The 19,231-nt window shown below is 52.0% G+C and overlaps 2 protein-coding genes across 2 annotated transcripts; one reads left to right on the top strand and one right to left on the bottom strand.

The window, feature by feature from the left end:
* Positions 1–3,248: 3,248 nt before the first annotated feature.
* On the top strand, positions 3,249–4,469 carry PV06_02316 (uncharacterized protein; the record flags this gene model as incomplete). The annotated part of the gene is made up of 1 exon (XM_016402983.1): positions 3,249–4,469. The coding sequence occupies one exon, from the start codon at positions 3,249–3,251 to the stop codon at positions 4,407–4,409; it is 1,161 nt and encodes a 386-aa protein (XP_016266880.1). The 3' UTR covers positions 4,410–4,469.
* A 13,344-nt stretch (positions 4,470–17,813) lies between these two features.
* PV06_02315 (uncharacterized protein) lies at positions 17,814–19,082 on the bottom strand. The gene has a single exon (XM_016402982.1). The coding sequence runs from the start codon at positions 18,893–18,895 to the stop codon at positions 18,026–18,028; it is 870 nt and encodes a 289-aa protein (XP_016266879.1). The 5' UTR covers positions 18,896–19,082; the 3' UTR covers positions 17,814–18,025.
* Between the last annotated feature and the right edge of the window lie 149 nt (positions 19,083–19,231).

Genomic DNA, 19,231 nt, shown 5'->3' with positions numbered 1-19,231 from the left:
GTGTTCGCACAAGGAGCGCCATCAGTGCCCATGCTGACGTTGATCTTCGCCCCGAGCATCTCCGGCACCGCGGCGATCCCGGAGGCCAATTTGCAATTACTGCTCGCGTTGTGAGCGACCGTGGTTCCAGCTTCCTTTAACAATGGCAAGTCCTTATCCAGATCGAGATTCACCATGTGTGCGAGAACGGTCTTTTTGTCGCGGCCGATGAGGTTAGTTCGGGAGCAAAACTCGATGGGACTACAGCCGTAACTTTCGCGATAGATGGTCAGATCCTTGGGCGCCTCGGCACAGTGCATGGTGAGACCAATGCTATGCTCGGAACAGGCGTCTCCGATGGCCTTGTGGGACGACTCGTCTGTGCCTCGAGGAGTGCCGGCTGCCATCCAGACCTGAAGTCTGCCTTTGGAAGATCCGTGGTATACCTCATGTGCCGCGAGGGCGGCGTCTATCGACATGCCTGAAATGTCACGGTCTCGAGGGTCCGTCATTCCAAACTTCTTTGACTCTTGAACCACCTTGACTAGTTTGCCCTGACCATTTCATCAGTTCTGAGTTGAAACACCCAAGAAATCATACATGAGAGAACTCTGTAAGGAGTTGATGGGAGGTACGAAAGATAAAAAAACGTACCAGACATGCTCGAATCCCCATCTCATCTACTGCTCGAACAGCATTCTCGAATCCGCTGCTGTGGGTCAACAGCGCCTCTAGGAAACACGTCGTGCCACTCTTCAGCATCTCTGCAATGGTCAGTCGGCTTGCAACGTAGCCATCTTCGCCCTCGTAGTTTGCTTCAAGTGGCCAGATTGAGTCGCATAGCCACGTGTGTAGGGGCACGTCTTCCGCCAGGCCACGTAGGATGGATTGGCCTAGATGAGCGTGTGTGTTGATCAGGCCAGGGATGATGATTTTGCCCTGACAATCTACAATCTCGCACTCGGATTGTTGGGGCCGAGATCGAGACTCTTGGAGGAGTGAGGCTGTTTTCCCGATGGCCTCGATTCGATCTCCATTGACCAAGATGGCCCCGTCCAGCCAGATTGTCCGTTCAGGGTCTACCGTGATGATGGTGGCGTTGGTAAACAAGGTTCTCGATCTGCTGGCGTCCATGGTTGAGTCAAGCAGAGGCATCTTTGGGAATGTAAGGAACTTCCCCTTCTGATCATACGGTAAGCAAATGTTTCGAGTAGGTAATGAGTTGCATAGCTAGATGTGGCAAGTGAAAGATATCAGGCTCTAGGTTTATGCATTCAAATTGATTATCATGGATTTCTCATATCATAATAGATTGTCGTAGGAGTATCATCCGTATTTCGTACAGGACGCCGTTGGGCACTGTACGATGTTTGGTGCCCCCCGATAAAGCTCCCGAAAAAGATGGATCCTCCTTATTTAGTGGCCTTTGAAGGTGCCTAGAGGTAACCCTCGGGCCTAAAAGCGACAGGTCGAGAAGGCCTGAGACTAGTCTTTTTGTGGAGTCCTTATTAGGCTTACGATGTTTATCGGTCCGAGATTGAGAACACCAACAAAATCTTATATCAATCTTCTCTGAACATCTCCTATGAGCTCCTAAAACGTACTGGCAACCTGTCATCAACATGCATTAATTGGCAAGAAGACGGCAAGTTCTGCTATAACCTATTTCTGCATAGATAACGTAATCGATCTCGATGTCAGAGTCAACAAAACCCATTCCTGAACAACAACGAGTAAAGAGAGGCAAGCGATCGAGTTGACAAGATGACAATCATTGATTGTGCTTTGCTTGATTTGCTGACAGTGTAGAAATGGCGTCAAGGCAACTAATGTCCCGACCCAGAGTGCCTCGACCCTGAATGTCTCGACCCGGAATGCCTCGATCCGGAATGCTTCGAATCATGCGAAATCGCTCGTGAATCTCGAATCGATGGTGTACTGGGTGTTGCAGTTGCAGCTCGACAGTCGCGGCAGATATCATGTTGGCAGCGCACACAGAAAAGATTGCGACCACCTCTCTCTCGACACTTGCAACATTCCCAGCAGTATCCCCTTTCACGTACCAACTCTTGGGCTCTTTCCTGTTCTTCCCTCTCCTCACATCTGGGGCGGGTACACCAACCAGCCTTAGCAGTAGTGCTACGCTGTGCTGGTCCACCAGAACAGATGGATGGTCGGCGAGCACCGGTCGCTAGCTGTCTTCTCCGCGCAGCTGGGCAGTACCTCGTTTTCTTATGCGGATCTGGCAACCTGTGGCCGCATCTGGAGTACTGTATTTTCCACTGCTTGCAAGTGCATGACATTGGAGAGATTAGGGGATTTCTGAGGGTGACCTGGTATGAGTACACGACAGGAGCTATTGTCTTCAAGCTTTTTGAGCTTCGTATGATCTAGGAGGGAAGAGAAGGAGCGCGTTCGAGGCTGCTGAAAAGCCTTCGAGGACATGTTGAAACCTGTCACCGGTCATCACACGCACACCAACACCGAGTTCCTTGGTCTGCCACCGTGATGATGCAGAGGACAGGCGACAGGTCATCTGATCAGAGGAACAGCTCCTGCAGGGATACAGTGATACAGAAGTGCAGCGGCGGCTTCAATGATTGAATGAACCAAACTTTTGCAGATGCATATCCTGGGAAATACGAAGTCAATGTAACGTGGCGAACTGGTGATCCAGAGCCATCAAAAGGATCTTGGCTGTCTCGGTTGATGGAGTAGCATGGTCTCTTCTTTGAACTGAACGCTACAAGGGATATCCCTGACGCTGACCTGGATTTTGAGCATGAGATCCTCCTGTGCTCTTAGATCAACGCCTGGAAGTGCAGTTGTGTAACAGTTCATTTCCTGGTTGAATCTCCCACGGAGACATGTGGACTGCCCATGGCGCTAGGAGTGTCAGAAGGATCTATTGCAAACCACAGCTGGTAAAGAGGCCCGCTTGGAGACAACAGTGGAGTCATTGCCTCCAGGCATCCGTGGAAGATATGAATTTCAGCCTGATTCTATACGAGGTACTGCATTCTTAAGCCTAGAGTGTTGGAATAATAGGAGTGAATGGTCATGTGATAAAAACCACGTGATGATGATGATGCCAGGGGTTTTCTTCGCAGTTTCCTCAAAGTAGCAAACATTCTATCTTCAGCATAAGCACCCTTTGTTGATATCGTCGCATGAATCCTCTCTTCGAGATTTAACCCTACCTGAGTCTAACATAACAAGGTTTTGCTTCGGCTCTTCCGAGATTTCATACACGAATTCGACCTTTCACAATGAAAGAAATAAATGACAAGGGTTACACGGTCGAATACACCATCAAAATCGAGGACAATGGCATCTGCCTCAGAGTCCACTGCAATGGAAGGGCATTTGACATAGAGTATGGGCCACAAGACCTTTACAATCCAGCCAATAAAACAAATCCACGAGCCTTGGAACAAGAATACCTCGATGCCCTTCATCACATATTCGGTGACGACGATGATGAACCTGGGCAAGGTATGGATGTCGATGATGCAACCGACCTATCGGATCCACAAGATCAGCTCAGTAGCCCCGACTCTTCGGCCATGAGCGAATGTGGTTACGAAGAAAGCCCCGTGGTCGCTTTCACCATGGCACCGTTCCTCTCACACGGGACTTTGGAAACCTTCGCGTCGAAGTCCTCGACACCATGTCTCAACACCTTACATGACGTCCTTCATCCTCCACTTTTCACATTCAGTCTGCGTGTGGTGGAGGGAACTCTGGTCCCAGTCAATCAGTCTCCAGAGAAAATGGAATACGTGAAACCATACGACGCTGATGTATGGAAAGCTCGTCACTGGCGTGACTACCCCAGGGTAAAATCAAGGGACATAGCCATGGCACGAAACGTTTCTCTTTTGCCAAATACGAATCTGGTCATGTTCAACAACCGAATATGCTGGTTCAAGCCAGTGATAGGGGGCATTGATGATGCTCCATACAGGCGAGAAATCGACATGCTATTTCGACTGCGACGGAAGTTCAAGAACCTAGACAAGCCACTACGCTTTCCGCAGCTGGAAGCGACTGTGATTGGTGAAAGGCGTGAGGATATGATCAATGGCCTTATTCTCTCCGCCGTCTATCCAAATCGTGGGACCATAGCGGATCAAGTCGAAGGGCGACGAGGGCCATCACCTTCCCCTAGTCTGTGCGAGCGATGGTACCGCGAAGTCGAGGCCATGGTACATATCCTACACAGTGAAGGTTTCATCTGGGGCGACGTCTCCCCAAACAACATGATCATCGACGAGGATGAAAATGTCTGGATCGCCGACTTTGGTGGCGGATACACCTGTGGTTGGATTGAGCCAGAGGACATGGAGACCATGAAGGGCGATCTGGAGGGACTCAAGGTGCTCAAGGAATACCTTTTGGATGTGGGGCCGTTGGAAGATGCCTCATGAGCTAAAGCCGCGAGCACCGGTAATGTCGAGTCTGTGACTTATCGGCATACACACACCAAAGGTTCCCAGGTTTGATGGCGCCTGTGTTGGTAAACTTATTGGGTCTGCATCAAGGAAGCGACAGTACGACTCATTGTACAAGTGCATTATCAAGATGTTCCGGTAGATTGGACTTGGTATCATATTACATTTCGTACTTCACGTTGTGACGATAAGTTGGACAAATGCCTGGTTCAAGATGTCTATCGTAAGGAAGTTCAAAAAAAAAAGAAATCTATTTCCAACGGCTGTCGAATGGAGTTTGTCCCGACTGGGTGTTTCTATTCCTCGTGGTTCCCTGTCCTGTTCCGACAGACGGGATCTCGAATTCGGAAGTGGATCTTGCCTATGGGGCAACGGGGCAGAGAGATACTGTCGAGGGGACTTTATCAATCGGTCATCGGGTTCAGCGGCCAATCACCATCCAACTTTCCGGTACGATATCAAATTGATTGCAAGATAAGGCTGAGCAACTATGAAAGCCCCCCCTCAACAGAACCAATCAGGGATGCATTATTGATGGACAAATACGATTGACTCAATTAATGGGGGTTCTCAATCTGTCGTACCGGGACCGACCTTTGATAACTCTAGTGGCAAGAGTCCGTATCAATTCAGTCCTTGACAAAGGTGCACCTTGATACATAATGTCCTCTTTTTTCCATCGTTCTGGAATTCATAGATCGAATACATCGAAAACCCAGCAATGTCGGGAGTTTGAAGGAAATATATGAAGAAAAAGCCACGCACCGCTTCGTCCCAGACTATACACTTCACTTGCGAGAGACTTTGTACCTGGTACCCCGTACATACTCCCTCAGTTTATACTAGCCTCCCTGTCCTGACGCAAGGCCATGGACAACAAAATCGGTGCCGAAGAGAACAAAATGGCAGTCGACAGTTCAACCACTTCGACGTACGAAGCAGCGACGAGCCCAGGCATTACTAACAAGGTCGGTTTTCGCGAAAAGGTCACCGAGGTATCTTCTTACCTCACCTCCCGAGACGCCTGGTTGGGAGACTACGACTATTGGTACCTCGTCACCCCCAACATCCCCCCCTTCAACAGGAAGTACAAGGACAAGGCGATCCCTTTTTACGGTCTTCACGACCGGGTCCCTATCCTGTTGACCATCATTCTGGGTCTGCAACATGCTCTCATCATGATCGGGTCCATCGTGTCACCTCCACTGGCCATCGCTTCGGGAGCTTTCCACCTCGAACCCGCCCAGATATCGTATCTCGTATCTGCGGCCTTCATAACCACGGGCATCGCGACGGCCTTCCAGGTCACGAGGGTTCACCTCAAGGGGACCCCGTTCTTCATCGGCACGGGTCTCTTGTCCGTGGTGGGACCGACCTTCGACATCATCCCCATTGCGTTTTCCTACACCAGCATGCGATACAACAACGGGACTTGCCCGGTCGCCGCCGACGGCACTCAACTCCCGTGCCCCGACGCGTGGGGGGCTTTCCTCGGCACGATGCTCTGTACGGTCTTGATCCAGATCTTGATGTCCCTCGTCCCGCCGAGACTCCTCAACAAGATCTTCCCCAAGGTCGTCACGGGAACGTTGTTGCTGCTCGTCGGCGTGTTCCTGATCGGCAACGGCATGCAGAACTGGGGGGGTTCGTCCAACTGTAATGGCGGCGAAGGGTTTTACGCCTTGTGTCCCAACGTCGCCGCACCGAAACCCCTCCCCTGGGCTCACCCTAAACTGATCGGACTGGGCTTCAGCGTCTTTGTCAGTATTGTCATTGTCGAACAATTTGGTGCCCCCATCATGAAATCCATGTCGGTCTTGGTCGGTCTCGCCGTGGGGTGTGCCATCTCGGGGGCGACGGGTTACTGGTCCAGGGAGAACATCGACTCCGCCCCCGTCGTCACTTTTCTTTGGGTACACACGTTCAAGCTTTCCGTCGATGGGGCCCTCGTTCTCCCCCTCCTCATCATGTTCATCTGTCAGGGCGTCAGCTGCATGCCCGACATCCTCGCCACGGCAGAAATATCCAGCGTCGACGTCGAGGGTACCGAGTTCAACAGTCGAATCCAAGGTGGAATCCTCTGCGACGGTTTGGGCAGTTTGATCAGTGCTTTGGGTACGGCTGGTCCCATGGTCTCACAGGCCGGAAACAACGGTGTCATTGTCTTGACAGGATGTGCTGTAAGTCTTTTGAACCCCCCTCCCTTCTCTTGTTGAGTATCTGTTGGCCTAGACACACGTTTACTGACGCTTCGGTAATCTAGTCCCGTCGCGCAGGCTGGGCTGCCTCGGTGTTTCTCGTCCTCATGGGTTTCTTTGCGAAATTCGGGGCCGTCTTCTCGGCTATGCCACCCTCGGTCCTCGGCGGGATGCAGGTCTTTTTGTACAGCACCATCGTCGTGGCTGGTATCCGTATCCTCGGAATGGTTCAGTTCACCCGACGAAACCGATTCATCATGACCATCGCTCTCGGTATCGGATTCATCGACATCGTCCAACCAAAGTGGTTCAACCAAATCCTGGATTACAGCGGATCGAATGTGAATCTGCGAGGGTTCGAGCAAGGTCTCAATCTCGTCGTCGAGACCCCTTTCATCATCGCCGCCGTGATCGGGGTCTTTTTGAACTTTGTCTTCCCCCATGACAAGAGCGAGATGGACGAAATCATGTTTGGCGGCACGGATTCCAGAGGTTCCCCTACCTCTCTTCCTCGGATGGAGGAGCATGGCAGTAGGAATGATTAGACTAGTTCTGACTGAACATGGGTTTGGTAATGTTGATATTTTTTGAATTAATCATCTATCACGCTATGGATGTTTGTCTTGACGTTTGAATCTCTTGATTTTTCTTCTCCCCATCGGTTGATTCTTGTGAGTTTGCTGTAGTGATCTATCTTAATCTATACTTGTGACAATATCCTCTGCACGAATCAGGGAAAACCAAAGTCATGCCTCGAGGCAATACCGTAAAGAGAGATGGAGAATAGTATCTTGTATCTTATTTTTCTTATCATCGCACAGAGCTCGAGATGAAGAGACCCATAATCTGCCTGTTAGATAGATATCTGCTTTTAATCTACCAACTGCCTACCACAGACGTATCTCCCTCGCCAACTCTTTACGTTGCCAATACGACGGGTGAAGACTCTTCCAGCTGTGTCGTTTTCGTCTTGTCCTTCAACGTCTGAGAATAATACAGCGACATTGCATTCTTGGTGAACTGAGCACCTGTCACGAGAGGGTAATGCTTCTTGGGGCCCTGGATCAAAGCATCGTGGCACGGCTGGTTGAAAAAGGCGATACTGTACCTCTCGCCGTAATAGTCTCCGGGTTCGGTGGGGGCCTTGACGCGGTGGAAAGTCGACTTGAACCGATCGTCGGACCAGCTCATGAGCAAATCTCCAATGTTGCAGATGATTGCCCCGGTGGACGAAGGTTCGACCTTGGTCCAGGTGTCACCGTAGCCGAAGGATGTGCTGACCTCGCGACCGGGACATATCTCGAGACCCGACTGCCCTTGCTTTTGGAACAAGAGGGTGAGGAACGCCCAGTCCGCGTGGGCCCCGGAGCGGTGCCACACCTCACCGCCGTTCTGGCCGTTGTCGCGGGGAACCTCGAAGTAGTGGATGAGGCGACACACGGTCTGGGATTCGGGACGGCGGATGTCGTGCGCCCGGATGAAGTAGTCGTCGTCGAAGCCCAGCCCTCGCGCGAAACAGACCATGAGCTTTTCCGACACTCCCTGAACTTGGTGCATGAATTTCAGCGCGGACGGTTTGAAGTCCGGGAGGGTCTCGTCGGGCAGCCACAGTCCGTCCATGTGCGCGCCGAATTGCATCTGGTAGGACTCCTTGCGGTCGGCGACCCGCGTGGACGGTCGAACCTGGGCGTTCTTCTCCCAGCCGGCGTTGTTCGTGAACGGGACCGTGGCTTTGACGGGGTCGGGGAGTGCGAAGAATCGCGATGACCAGTCGAAGATTTCATCGATCGAGGTCAATGGGATGCCGTGGTCGGTGATGCAAAAGAAGCCGACTTCTTCGGCCGCGGAGCACAGTTGCCGTGTGATCTCGTCGATGCGGGACTCGAAGTTTGCCAGAGAGATGGCTGGGATAGGTCGATCTAAGTACTTGGTAGGCGCCATGACTCTGATCGTGATGCAAAGAAACACACCAAAATTTCACAGAGGAGGAGAAGCGAGCGAGCGACTTTGCTTGCCGGTGTTGGAAAGTTAAGTACTATGCACGCGCATTGAAGTCGGTGTTGATACAGGAAAATATGCCGTATCCGGGTCTTGATGACGATGGATTCTGGTCACGTATTGAAACCCAAAACGATATCAATTTGGTTCATGAACAGAATGGAGAGATGATAATATACCTGGGAAAACAAGTCGGATGGGCCCAGACCTCCTAGATTGACACATGTACGCATCGTACGAGGCTTTTAAAGAATTTCGGGAATTGTCAGAACGGGTATAATGATAAGACTTATGAACCGGCATTTGATACGATTGGTAGTCAGAGCCTGAGATAGTGAGCAGAGGATGTACGCAGTTCTTATGATACGACACGTCGGTGTCTCCCATTCTGGTTATCGTCCAATCATGTTGCACCATTCGTTGTACAAGGAGGCTCAGCCTTGCCGACCACTGTAAGCAGCTTTACTTTTTCATTTCACTAAAAGTCATGGTTTTCTGTATATCCTAATCCCGGGAGATTGGAAGTGAATTGGGTCTGAACAACAGCGATAGTAACCCTGAGATATCGACAATCTCTTAAGCGTGATCTGTTGACCTTATCGTAAATGAACCAAAGCTATCTTGCAGAGTTCAAACCTAGGTATTCGGTAAGTTGTTTTTAGGTATGCTCCTGACAAGACGAAAGAACGACGTATAAGAGTGATGTAGAATCGTATGACCATACCATATCACCCCATAGTTTTCCTCGTCATACTCCAACGATGAGAGTCTCCATTCCAACCGCCTTGTTGCTCCCATGCTGTCTCGTGGCGGCGTCATCAGCCGTCAAGGGACATGGCCAACCTATCATTATAGACACCGACCTGTTTGGTGATGTCGATGATGTCGGTGCACTCACTATAGCCAATGTCCTACACAACTGCGGCCTGGCCGACCTGAGAGGGATTGCGATCAACACACCATCACAGTATGGTGCTCCTGCAGCAAGTGTAAGTGTCCAGCTAACATGAAGAACTGGCATATTGAAACCACTAACACAATGTCCAAAAGGCCATTTGCTCATACTTTGGCAACGACCACGTCCCTGTTGCCGCTATCCGTCCCATAACAAATGCGTCCTTCTTCGACGACTGGGACTACGTGTAAGGTTTTTTTCTCTGGCTTTGATGTATCACAAAAAGGCAGAGCTAACTCAACTTGTCGTTCGTAGGAGGGGAGAATACGCTAGCAAAGTCGCCTACAACTGGCCTGGATCTCTCACCAATGCCTCTCTGGCGCCCACACCGGTCGAGCTTTACCGTTCCATCCTTGCTTCGGCCGGCAACAATAGTCTTCACATCATCTCGATCGGTTTTCTCACCAACCTCGCAAATCTACTCCGGTCAGAAGCCGACGACGCGAGTCCTTTGAACGGCACAGAGCTTTTGGCGGCCAAAGTGAGCGAGTTGATCGTCATGGGTGGTCGATACCCTTCCGGATGGGAGTATAATTTCGGAGGGACCGACCCAAATAGCACGGCATATGTGATTGAGCATTGGCCAAACACGATCCCAATCACTTTCTCCGGAGGAGAGTTGGGAAGCACCATTTTCTCAGGTCAGAGACCTTTGACGGAACAAGTACCACCCCCCTCATCAGAGTCACTCCCTGTGTCGGCATATCAATGGTACGTCGGTCGCGGATCGGTCGAGCGTGAGACGTGGGACCCCATCACCGTTTTGTATGGCATTTTGGGTTTAGAGAATTTCACAAAACTCGGAGTTTGGCCCATGCTGGCGTATGCGAACGAGTATGGGTACAACACCATCACCGCCAACAATGGGTCCAACGCTTGGGTGAATGATACGACCGTCAGGAACCAACATTGGTTGAAGTTGGCCGATGGGGTGACGAACACAAGTATGGCATGGCTCATTGACAATTTCCTCATTCATCCTCCTGGGTTATCGAGATGTCTTGTATAGTTTGATTTGGTTTGGAGTGAGTTCTTTGTGTCGCCCTCGGTACGAGGACAAGTGAGGGTGTTGCAAGACACTACCCATGGGATATATCAATATTTGATCTACGGGCTACAGGATAATGTTATGTGAAATAAGGCCTTGATTGATGATTGTGACGGACTCTGTATCTCCAGTACACGCCAAAGAGAAATACGAGAAGACTCAGCAATACTGGATACAAACTACGAAACGACAAACAGATTTTCCAGTCCTTCTGTCAGAAACCCGCATGATCTATTTCGCTCGTCGCAGGAGCATCAGAGGATTTCCAGCCTGGACCACGTCGTTCGGCTTCACCAACATCTTCTCCACTTTGGCACCTGCCATACTCTGTTCTGCTTTGACGGGAATCTCGAGCTTCATGGCCTCCAAGATTGAGACGATCTGTTCATCCTTGATGACGTCTCCTTCCTTGACCTCGACCTTCCAGACATTGGCGTTCAACGGAGCCTCGACGGCGATGATATCAGGGTCTGTGAGAGATCGGATTCGTCAGTTCGTCTCGTTCAAAACGACACACGCAAATATCGAGTCAAGGAACTTACCATGCATCAAATCATGCACCGTGTCGATGCTGATCTTACCAGCCTCCTTCTCCTCGTTCCACTTGACCAGCAATTCCTTTTCGATCTTGTCCATCTCGGCCTGAGCTTCACGCTGCTTGGCCCGGATCTGCGCGACCTCGGCCTTGGTGTCTCTGAGCAACTTGTTGTGTTCCTTCATGTCAAACACAGTATCTTCATACTCGTACTCGTACCTTCCGCTCCGGAAAGTTGCCATCATGCCTTCGTATTCCTCTTCGGATACCTCGTAAAAGGTGATTTGGTCAAAATCCTCAAAGAGCCACGGCTTTTGGGAATTGTAGCCCTTTTTGTACCCCAGAATATCTGCGCCTGGAATCGACAGGCCAATGTTCATGTACCCTCCGGGCGACTCGACGTTGTAGATGGCCATGCACGAACCTCCCCAGCCGACCTGTCCCTCGGGGGTGTGGACCCTCGAAGGGTTCATCTTGGGACACTGCATGCGCTGCCGAGGGTCGATGGGCAGGCAGATTGGTAGTGCCACGAAGAAACCCACCGCGACCACCATCAGTGACGATTTGGTCAGGATATCACGTAGCTGTTTTGAAAGTTAACAATAGCCTACTGAACTTGGAACGGACGAGAGAGAAATGGCTTTGATCAAAACGTACCTGCTGCTCTGTGAAGCCGTTGTTCTTGGCCACAAACTCTGCCGGGTCTGGTAAATACGACGCGTAAGGTCTCTGCGTCTCCATGTATCTCTGTAGACTCTCCTTTTGTCTCTTGCTCTTGAAGGTGATGGGAAGTTTATACTTGCGACTGGGGTATTTCGCCTCGCTCAAATCACCCAACTCATTTTCGAGTCGGATCAAGGCTTGCAGCAACGTATCCCGGCTCACCTTTAGCGAGTCGAAATACAGCATCAGAGAATTGCCACACGCCATACCGGTCAACAGCGCACCACTTCCAAAAGACACTTCTCCCTTGGCCTCACGCAATTTTTGATACAAGGCAACCGCGCGACATCGGTAGTTCAAGTCGAACGAGCCGTGACCATAATCGATCAGCAAAAAGTCGTCACCTCCCTGACGGTAAGACACTAGCGGCTGATGTCTGCTTGGGTCCTCGTGGATCTGATGGACGAGCGCCTGCTCCCAACCTTTGTTCTTCGTCGACGCAGGAACGCCGTCGCATGTCAGTGGCTTGACATCTTCGAATCTTCCGCTCCCATTGCAGACGTCGTGGACTTGTGCCAGGAATTTCTCGACTTCGTGCCTCTTCGCAATGGCATCCGCATATGATACCCTGTTGAACCTTAACTTGTTGCCTGCTTTCATTTGACCCATGCGCCAGTAGTCGGCCTTGACGGTGGTGGTCGCAGACACAAAACCACCATAGTCAGGTGCGTCGACGGGGAACAAGCACGGGTCGTCACCCGTCCAGTTCAGCGTGCCCACGGGGTAGCCGTATTCGATCACGTTGGACGGATGAGCACCTCCTTCTCCACCGTCGGTTCGGGACCATTTCGGCTTCGGACCCAGGAGACGAATACCACCTCTGGAGGCGTTGTGCGAGATGGTGTAGGTGCTGCCGTAGAACTCCTCGATCGAGTCAGGTGTGATGAATCCATCGTCGTACGGACCAGGCATCGAGAAAAGGTCCCACTCTTCGGGATACGTGGGGATCAGTCGCTCAGGCAGCTTCAACTCGCCTTTGATATCTGGCAGCTCGCTGGTGATGGCCAACAAATCTCCCGCGGCCAGTGCGCGTCCCTGGAGTCCACCCACTGCCGTCATGGGTGCTGTCGACTTGGAACCGAACCAAGTCGCGATGCTCGGCAAACCGCCGTAGATGGCCAGATAAGACCGACACCCTCCGCCTGTGGTCTTGCCGATGGTCAAGCGTTGACCTGCTTTGATCTTCAGGCGCGTCCACATCGGCGCGGGCTGTCCATCGAGTTTGATCTCCATGGGCGCACCACACACGGCGATGATCGCAGCCCCAAGGAATCTGAGGTCTGGACCACTGAGGGTGATCTCGATACCCTCCTTGCCAGTCGGGTTGCCGACCAGGGCATTTGCGATTCGGAAAGCCACGGGGTCCATTGGCCCCGAGTGCGAGAAGCCCTTTCCGATGGTAGGACGACCGGGCCAATCTTCAACCAGGGTATAGGCCCCGCCTTGAAGCACATCAATCGCATGGGGCTGATATCTGAACGACTCGAGGAACTTTGTCATCGTTCGACCAGACTTGAATGTCTCGTCTTGTAGGATTTCAGCGAGGAATTCGATGTTGGTCGCGGGACCGAGGACTTTGGAGCCTTGTAGCATCTCGGAGAGTTTCTCGATGGCTTGCTCCCGAGTGTCAGCATGCATCATGACCTTTGCGAGGAGCGGGTCGTAGAAAGACGTGACTTTGGTCCCCGTGTGCACCCAGCCGTCGATCCTCGAACCGGGAACGTCCTTCCAAGAGACGTGCTGAAGCGTTCCGGGAGAGGGCGCGTAGTCTTTGGCAGGGTTCTCGGCGTACAACCGGACCTCAACGGCCGCGCCTTTGGGCTCCTTTGGTTGCAGGCTCTTCAGGTACTGGCCCGAAAGTCCTCCCTTGCCGCACAGTTCCGCGTCAGCTTGCTTGAGCATCAACTCGACGAGGTCGACGCCGTAGCATAGCTCGGTGATGCCGTGTTCGACCTGCAATCTGGTATTCATCTCGAGAAAGAAAAAGTCCCCCGTCTCGTCGTCGACGAGATACTCGATCGTGCCGGCAGAGCCATAGTTGATCGACTCGGCCAGGCGGACCGCCGCCGAGCCCAGCTTCTCTCGGAGCTCGGGGTGCTTGACGACAAACGGGCTCGGGCACTCCTCGATGACCTTCTGATGTCGTCGTTGGATCGAGCACTCTCGTTCGCCAAAGTGAATGGCTTGCCCCTGTCCGTTACCAAAGACTTGCACTTCGATGTGGTGCGAGGAAGGATAGTACCGTTCGATGAAGAGGCCTGCATTCTTGAACAGCGTCTCTCCACGAGACTGTACCGTCTTGAACGACTTGCGCACTTCGGCTTCGTCTTTGCAAGCGAGTAGTCCCATACCGCCACCTCCTGCCGTGGCTTTGAGCATTACCTGGGTAGCCTCCTTGTCAGCAAAAAGCACATACTTTTCATAGAGCCCCTTCAAGGGCAAGTAAGCGCGAACATACGGGGAATCCCAGCTTCTTGGCCTCCTCGACGGCCTCGTCTTCGGATTTCACGAGGCCTTTCGTCCCCGGCACGATTGGCACATTCGCTTTGGCAGCCAGCTCTCTGGCGGTGTGCTTGATGCCAAAGTCCTCTATGCATTTGGAACTCGGGCCGACGAAGACCATGCCAGCCTGCGTGACCTGGTGTGCAAAGTCGGTGTTTTCGGAAAGGAAACCATAGCCCGGTATGACGCCATTGGCACCTTTGGCTTTGGCGATACCTACGATCTGCTCGGCGTCGATATATCCCTTGGTGTCCGGCCCTTCGAGGAGTACCGCCTCGTCTGCGGCACCGACATGCGAACTCGCAGCGTCGGCGGATGTGTAGATTGATACCGTACGGATCCCCAGCTTACGCGCCGTTTTGCATATGCGGACAGCAATCTCGCCACGGTTGGCGACGAGAAGGGTCTTGAGTTTCTCCATCGTTTGCGCGCGTATGTGTGTGATGACACGACGGAGAACAGGGATTTGGGATGATCACACTACGATGGGGGAGGGAGGAGATGGATAAGTTCACATATATGGTTCCGGAACCCAAGCGATCAGATCCCAAGCAAGCAAACCCCATGCATGGATTGGTTTCAACCAGGATTCTCCGGCGAAACGTGGGCTTTGCCCAGGGCCATTATCTAATTACAACTCGCTCGTCTGAGTCGTCAAGTCGGTCGTTCGGAGAGCCATTGGTGAGGATCCGCGCTTGATTGGGCAAACCATCAGAAATCTCCTCCTCTCGATACTTGTACGTATGATGAGGGGCTTCGGCTCTTATCTTTGCGAGGAGATTTTCTCCACAGACCGTTGTTCTCCGTTGGGTGTGATCCATCGACAGCTGACGTATGCTATAAAATACCCCGTTCGCTGAGCAATGCCTCGTTCCGCCCGGAGGGTGCATAAAAGAACCAGTCGCTTGGGTGTTGCTGAGCGTCACATACAGTCTTGCACGACCGCGATATCAAGGGTACAGAATAGCATTGCACTAAAATATACGCCTTCCAAGTTCGCCATGGCCGCTCCACCAATCAAGCATAAGGCATTGCTCAATGTCGACATGGGAGAAGCCGTAAGTATTTTGGTGCCAGGGTGTGTGATTTTGGAACGACGATATTGATGACGAGACTAATAGTATGGAAATTATGTCTGTGGTCCTGATCTGGAGCTTCTGCCTCTCATCGACCATGCCAACGTCGCCTGCGGGTTTCACGCAGGTGATCCGCTCATCATGCAGGAGACGGTTCGGAACTGTAAGAAACATGGCATCAAGATCGGTGCGCATCCAGGTCTTCCAGACATCCAAGGTCAGTCTAGGCCATTCCACTTTCCTCTCTGGGGGCTCAGTTCCATTGCTGACCTGCTGTGTGCGTGTACGATCAAGGTTTCGGACGAAGGGAGATCAAAATGTCACCTGAAGAATTAACAGCGATCACGGTATACCAAGTCGGGGCCCTCAAGGGCTTCCTCGAAAAGGAAGGTGTGCCATTGCACCACGTCAAACCTCACGGTATCTTGTATGGCATGATGTGCAGAGATTACGAGGTCGCCCGGGCGGTCATGGAGGGCATCCCGAAAGGCATACCCGTGTTCGGTCTGGCCGGGACGAACATGGAGAAGGCGGCCAACGACCTCGGCATCACTTTCTGGGCCGAAATGTACGGCGACGTCAAGTACAACAGCGACGGGATGCTGGTGATCGACCGGAAGAAGAAGCCGTGGGACCTGGGGGATGTCAGGAAACACGTCGGCCAACAACTCAACACGCAATCGGTGACGGCTGTGGATGGCACTACGGTAAAGCTCCCTGTCAAGGATTATCCCATCTCGATATGCTGTCACTCGGACTCGCCTGGTTGTCTGGGCATCATCAAGACGACCAAAGAGGTCATCGACGAATTCAACAAAGCTCATGGGAGATGAGATACACTGCCAGGTGTACTCCATGTAAGTGTAAATCAAAATTGAGTGTGTGCCATTTGTGCACAAAGAAAGCATGAGAAACAAAAAGTTGTCGGCATTTCCATTCTACCTGGGTATGCTCTTGCGTGTCCTCGAATTCTTGCTGTTGAGACTGTTTTACTCACCGATGCCAACAATCTGGCTGCTGACAGTCCACAACTGCTTCGCTGCATCCTCGTCGTAGATCCAGCCCTCGTAACCAGGCGCTGCAAGTTCATGCTTCCTCGTGGGGTCAATGGGAGCCGACACGGCAGTATCGTCGAGGAATTTCCCTCCTTTACCCTCCAATTCTTTCTCTACGGCGGCCAAGACGGTAGTTGCAGCACCTTGCTCAGGGGACTTCATGCTCTTTTGGATCTCAGGGAGGGCCAACAATCCCGAGAAATCGACATGGACGCCCAACCCGGTCTGAATGCCTCCAGGGTGCAGTGACCAGGCGTGCAGGCCCTGCGCGCCGTATCGACGCTCGATCTCATTGGCCATATAGATATTGGCCGTCTTGGACTGGCCGTACGCTGCGAACGGAGTATACGAGTCCTGCTGGTTGAAGGTTAAATCATCAAATCGGATCTGCGACTGTCGGTGACCGATGCTGGAGACGTTGACGACGCGCGAAGCGAACCCGGGCTCAGAAGATGCGAGCAGTGTTGGCTTCAGCAACTGGAACAGCAGGAAGTGGCCGAGGTGATTCGTCTGGAACTGTGCTTCGTGCCCGTCCTTTGTGAGCACGCGCTCGGGTACGGCCATGATGCCGGCGTTGTTGATCAGGATGTTGAGCTTGGATTCCTTGGTGAGGAAGTCCCTCGCGCAGGCACGCACGCTCTCGAATGACGCCGTATCGAGTTGGAGTAGCTCGACTTTACCTGGTTCCAAGACGCCGGCAAGGGCTTTACGGCCCTTCTCCAGGTCGCGAGCGGTGCCATAAATCTTTGCGCCTGTGGCCTTGAGCGCGCGAACAGTCTCGATCCCGAGGCCCGACGAAGTTCCCGTCACCAGGATGACTTTATCAGTGAGTGCATTCTCGAGCTTGTTGTCGTGGATGATTTGGAGAGCCGTAGGACGAGCGTCGCCGGGGCCAGCCAAGGAGGACAGTTCATAGGCAGGAGCGTATCGGGCGGTCATTTTGACAAAAGTAGTACTGCGGTCTGTCTGGGCCTGGTCAAAGCCAAAGATCGACTGTAGAATGTACGTTAATTAAGTGATCTGAAGCTGAGGTGCAGAGTATCAACGTCGAGAGAAGGCATGTCGAGAACCTTATTATATACCTTCTGCAGGTATTCAAAGGTGTCGTTGACGATGCTCCGTATCGTAGGGACTCGGTGAAAAGCCAATTATAGTTCCGAGTACGAATGCACCAAACCCTTTCTGTCTATGCGTAAGCCTTGTACATACAAGACAAACCTGACAAACCTGAGAGGCTACGCCCCAATAGATTTGGACTAGGGCGGAGATAACGCAAATGGGACACGCCCAGCGGATATAAAGCATGTTGCCAAGGTTCAATGTGAAGAGACATCGGAGATTTATGTGTGTTTCAATGCAGAATCTGGCATATATTCAAGGTCGACGAGCTGTTCTGGGTTGGTCTTGAATGTCCCCTGCTCCACTGGTATTACAAATGCCTTGTCTTAGGCGGATGCACAGCGACCAGAAGTTGATTGTTGTCAGAGGCAGTAGAGTAGATTTCACCATTCGATAACCTTCTCGTTTTGCCAGAACTCTCCATTCAAATCCTTGATATCGCCTAGAGCAAGCAATACAGGAGTCTGTGCTCCCTCACCTGGCGTCTTGACTCCTCGATGTTTGGTCATGTCTGTGGAAACGTAACCCGGACAGCAACTGTTGATGAAGGTTTTGCTGCCGGACTGAGCATTGATCCGCGCGAGTGTCTTTGTCACGCCAATCAGGCCTGCCTTGGACACGGAATAAGAGTTGCCAGGCCAGTCGTTTTGGTATGTCCCATTAGCCACAGCCGAGGCGTATTCCTCCATCAGCTCAGAGACTTGTTCTGGTTTCGAAGCACTTCGGAAACGTGACTTGATGGCGTCCGAGTACTTGGACGTCAAATGACCAGACATACTTGCGACATTTACCAGGCGCCCGCCGTCGCGAATGTGTGGCAGAAGTTGTTGTGATGCTTGCAGGGTTCCATAGTAGTTGCAGCGCAGCGTCTGTCTGACAACGTTCTCGTCAAATCCTTGAAGTGCAACGCCGGCATTGTTGATGAGGAAATCGATCCCATCAGGGTGTCGCTGCCTCAACGTGGCTGCAAAGTCATCGATGCTCTGCTTGCTTTCAATGTCTAGTGGGAGATACTCAACATCGGCGAGTCCTCCGTAAGCTCTTAGGGCTTTGGTGTTTCGAAGCGCGGGATCATCTTGGATACTTTGTAGTGCTGCTTGACCTCGCTCTTCGTTTCGCGCAGTCAGATAGATGAGTAATGGGCCGTTGTTGTATGCAGACTTGGGATATTGCAAAGCTAGCTGGCGAACGATGGCGAGACCAACGCCTTTGTTGGCGCCAGTCACAGCTCCTACTCGTGTATAGGCGGTCATGGCGGAAAGATGGGGGGAACGATATCTCGTTGAAAGGGTGGGGGATGTCGAGGTTTGCACGTTGAATTCCCAGAAGATGCAGCAATGTAGAGACGGACAATTAACGCGGACACCAAATGTGCACTTCACCTCCCTGGATGAATTTTTGTGGCAAGATCATCGAGAGTGTACATGTCATCGATTTTTGCTCCTGGCTCTCGCCAAACCATCGGTCTGTCCTTCAGATATTTTGCTTTATCTGGTATCGTCGACGAGGTATAGTAGGCTTTCGGATCCGAACATCTGGCAATCAAGACAATCGCACAAGGCTGGCGAGATCAGCTTCGCCCGAGAAGA

Source organism: Exophiala oligosperma (genome assembly GCF_000835515.1).
Source record: "Exophiala oligosperma strain CBS 72588 unplaced genomic scaffold supercont1.2, whole genome shotgun sequence".
In the NCBI taxonomy this organism is placed as follows: Eukaryota; Fungi; Ascomycota; class Eurotiomycetes; order Chaetothyriales; family Herpotrichiellaceae; genus Exophiala; species Exophiala oligosperma.
The sequence above is the reverse complement of the archived record's forward strand: the minus strand, read 5'-3'. Positions and strand labels throughout refer to the sequence as shown.

What these genes read in the sequence shown, in the direction of transcription:
- PV06_02315 (XM_016402982.1), bottom strand. Translation starts at nt 18,895, where the DNA reads ATGACCGCCTATACACGAGTAGGAGCTGTGACTGGCGCCAACAAAGGC.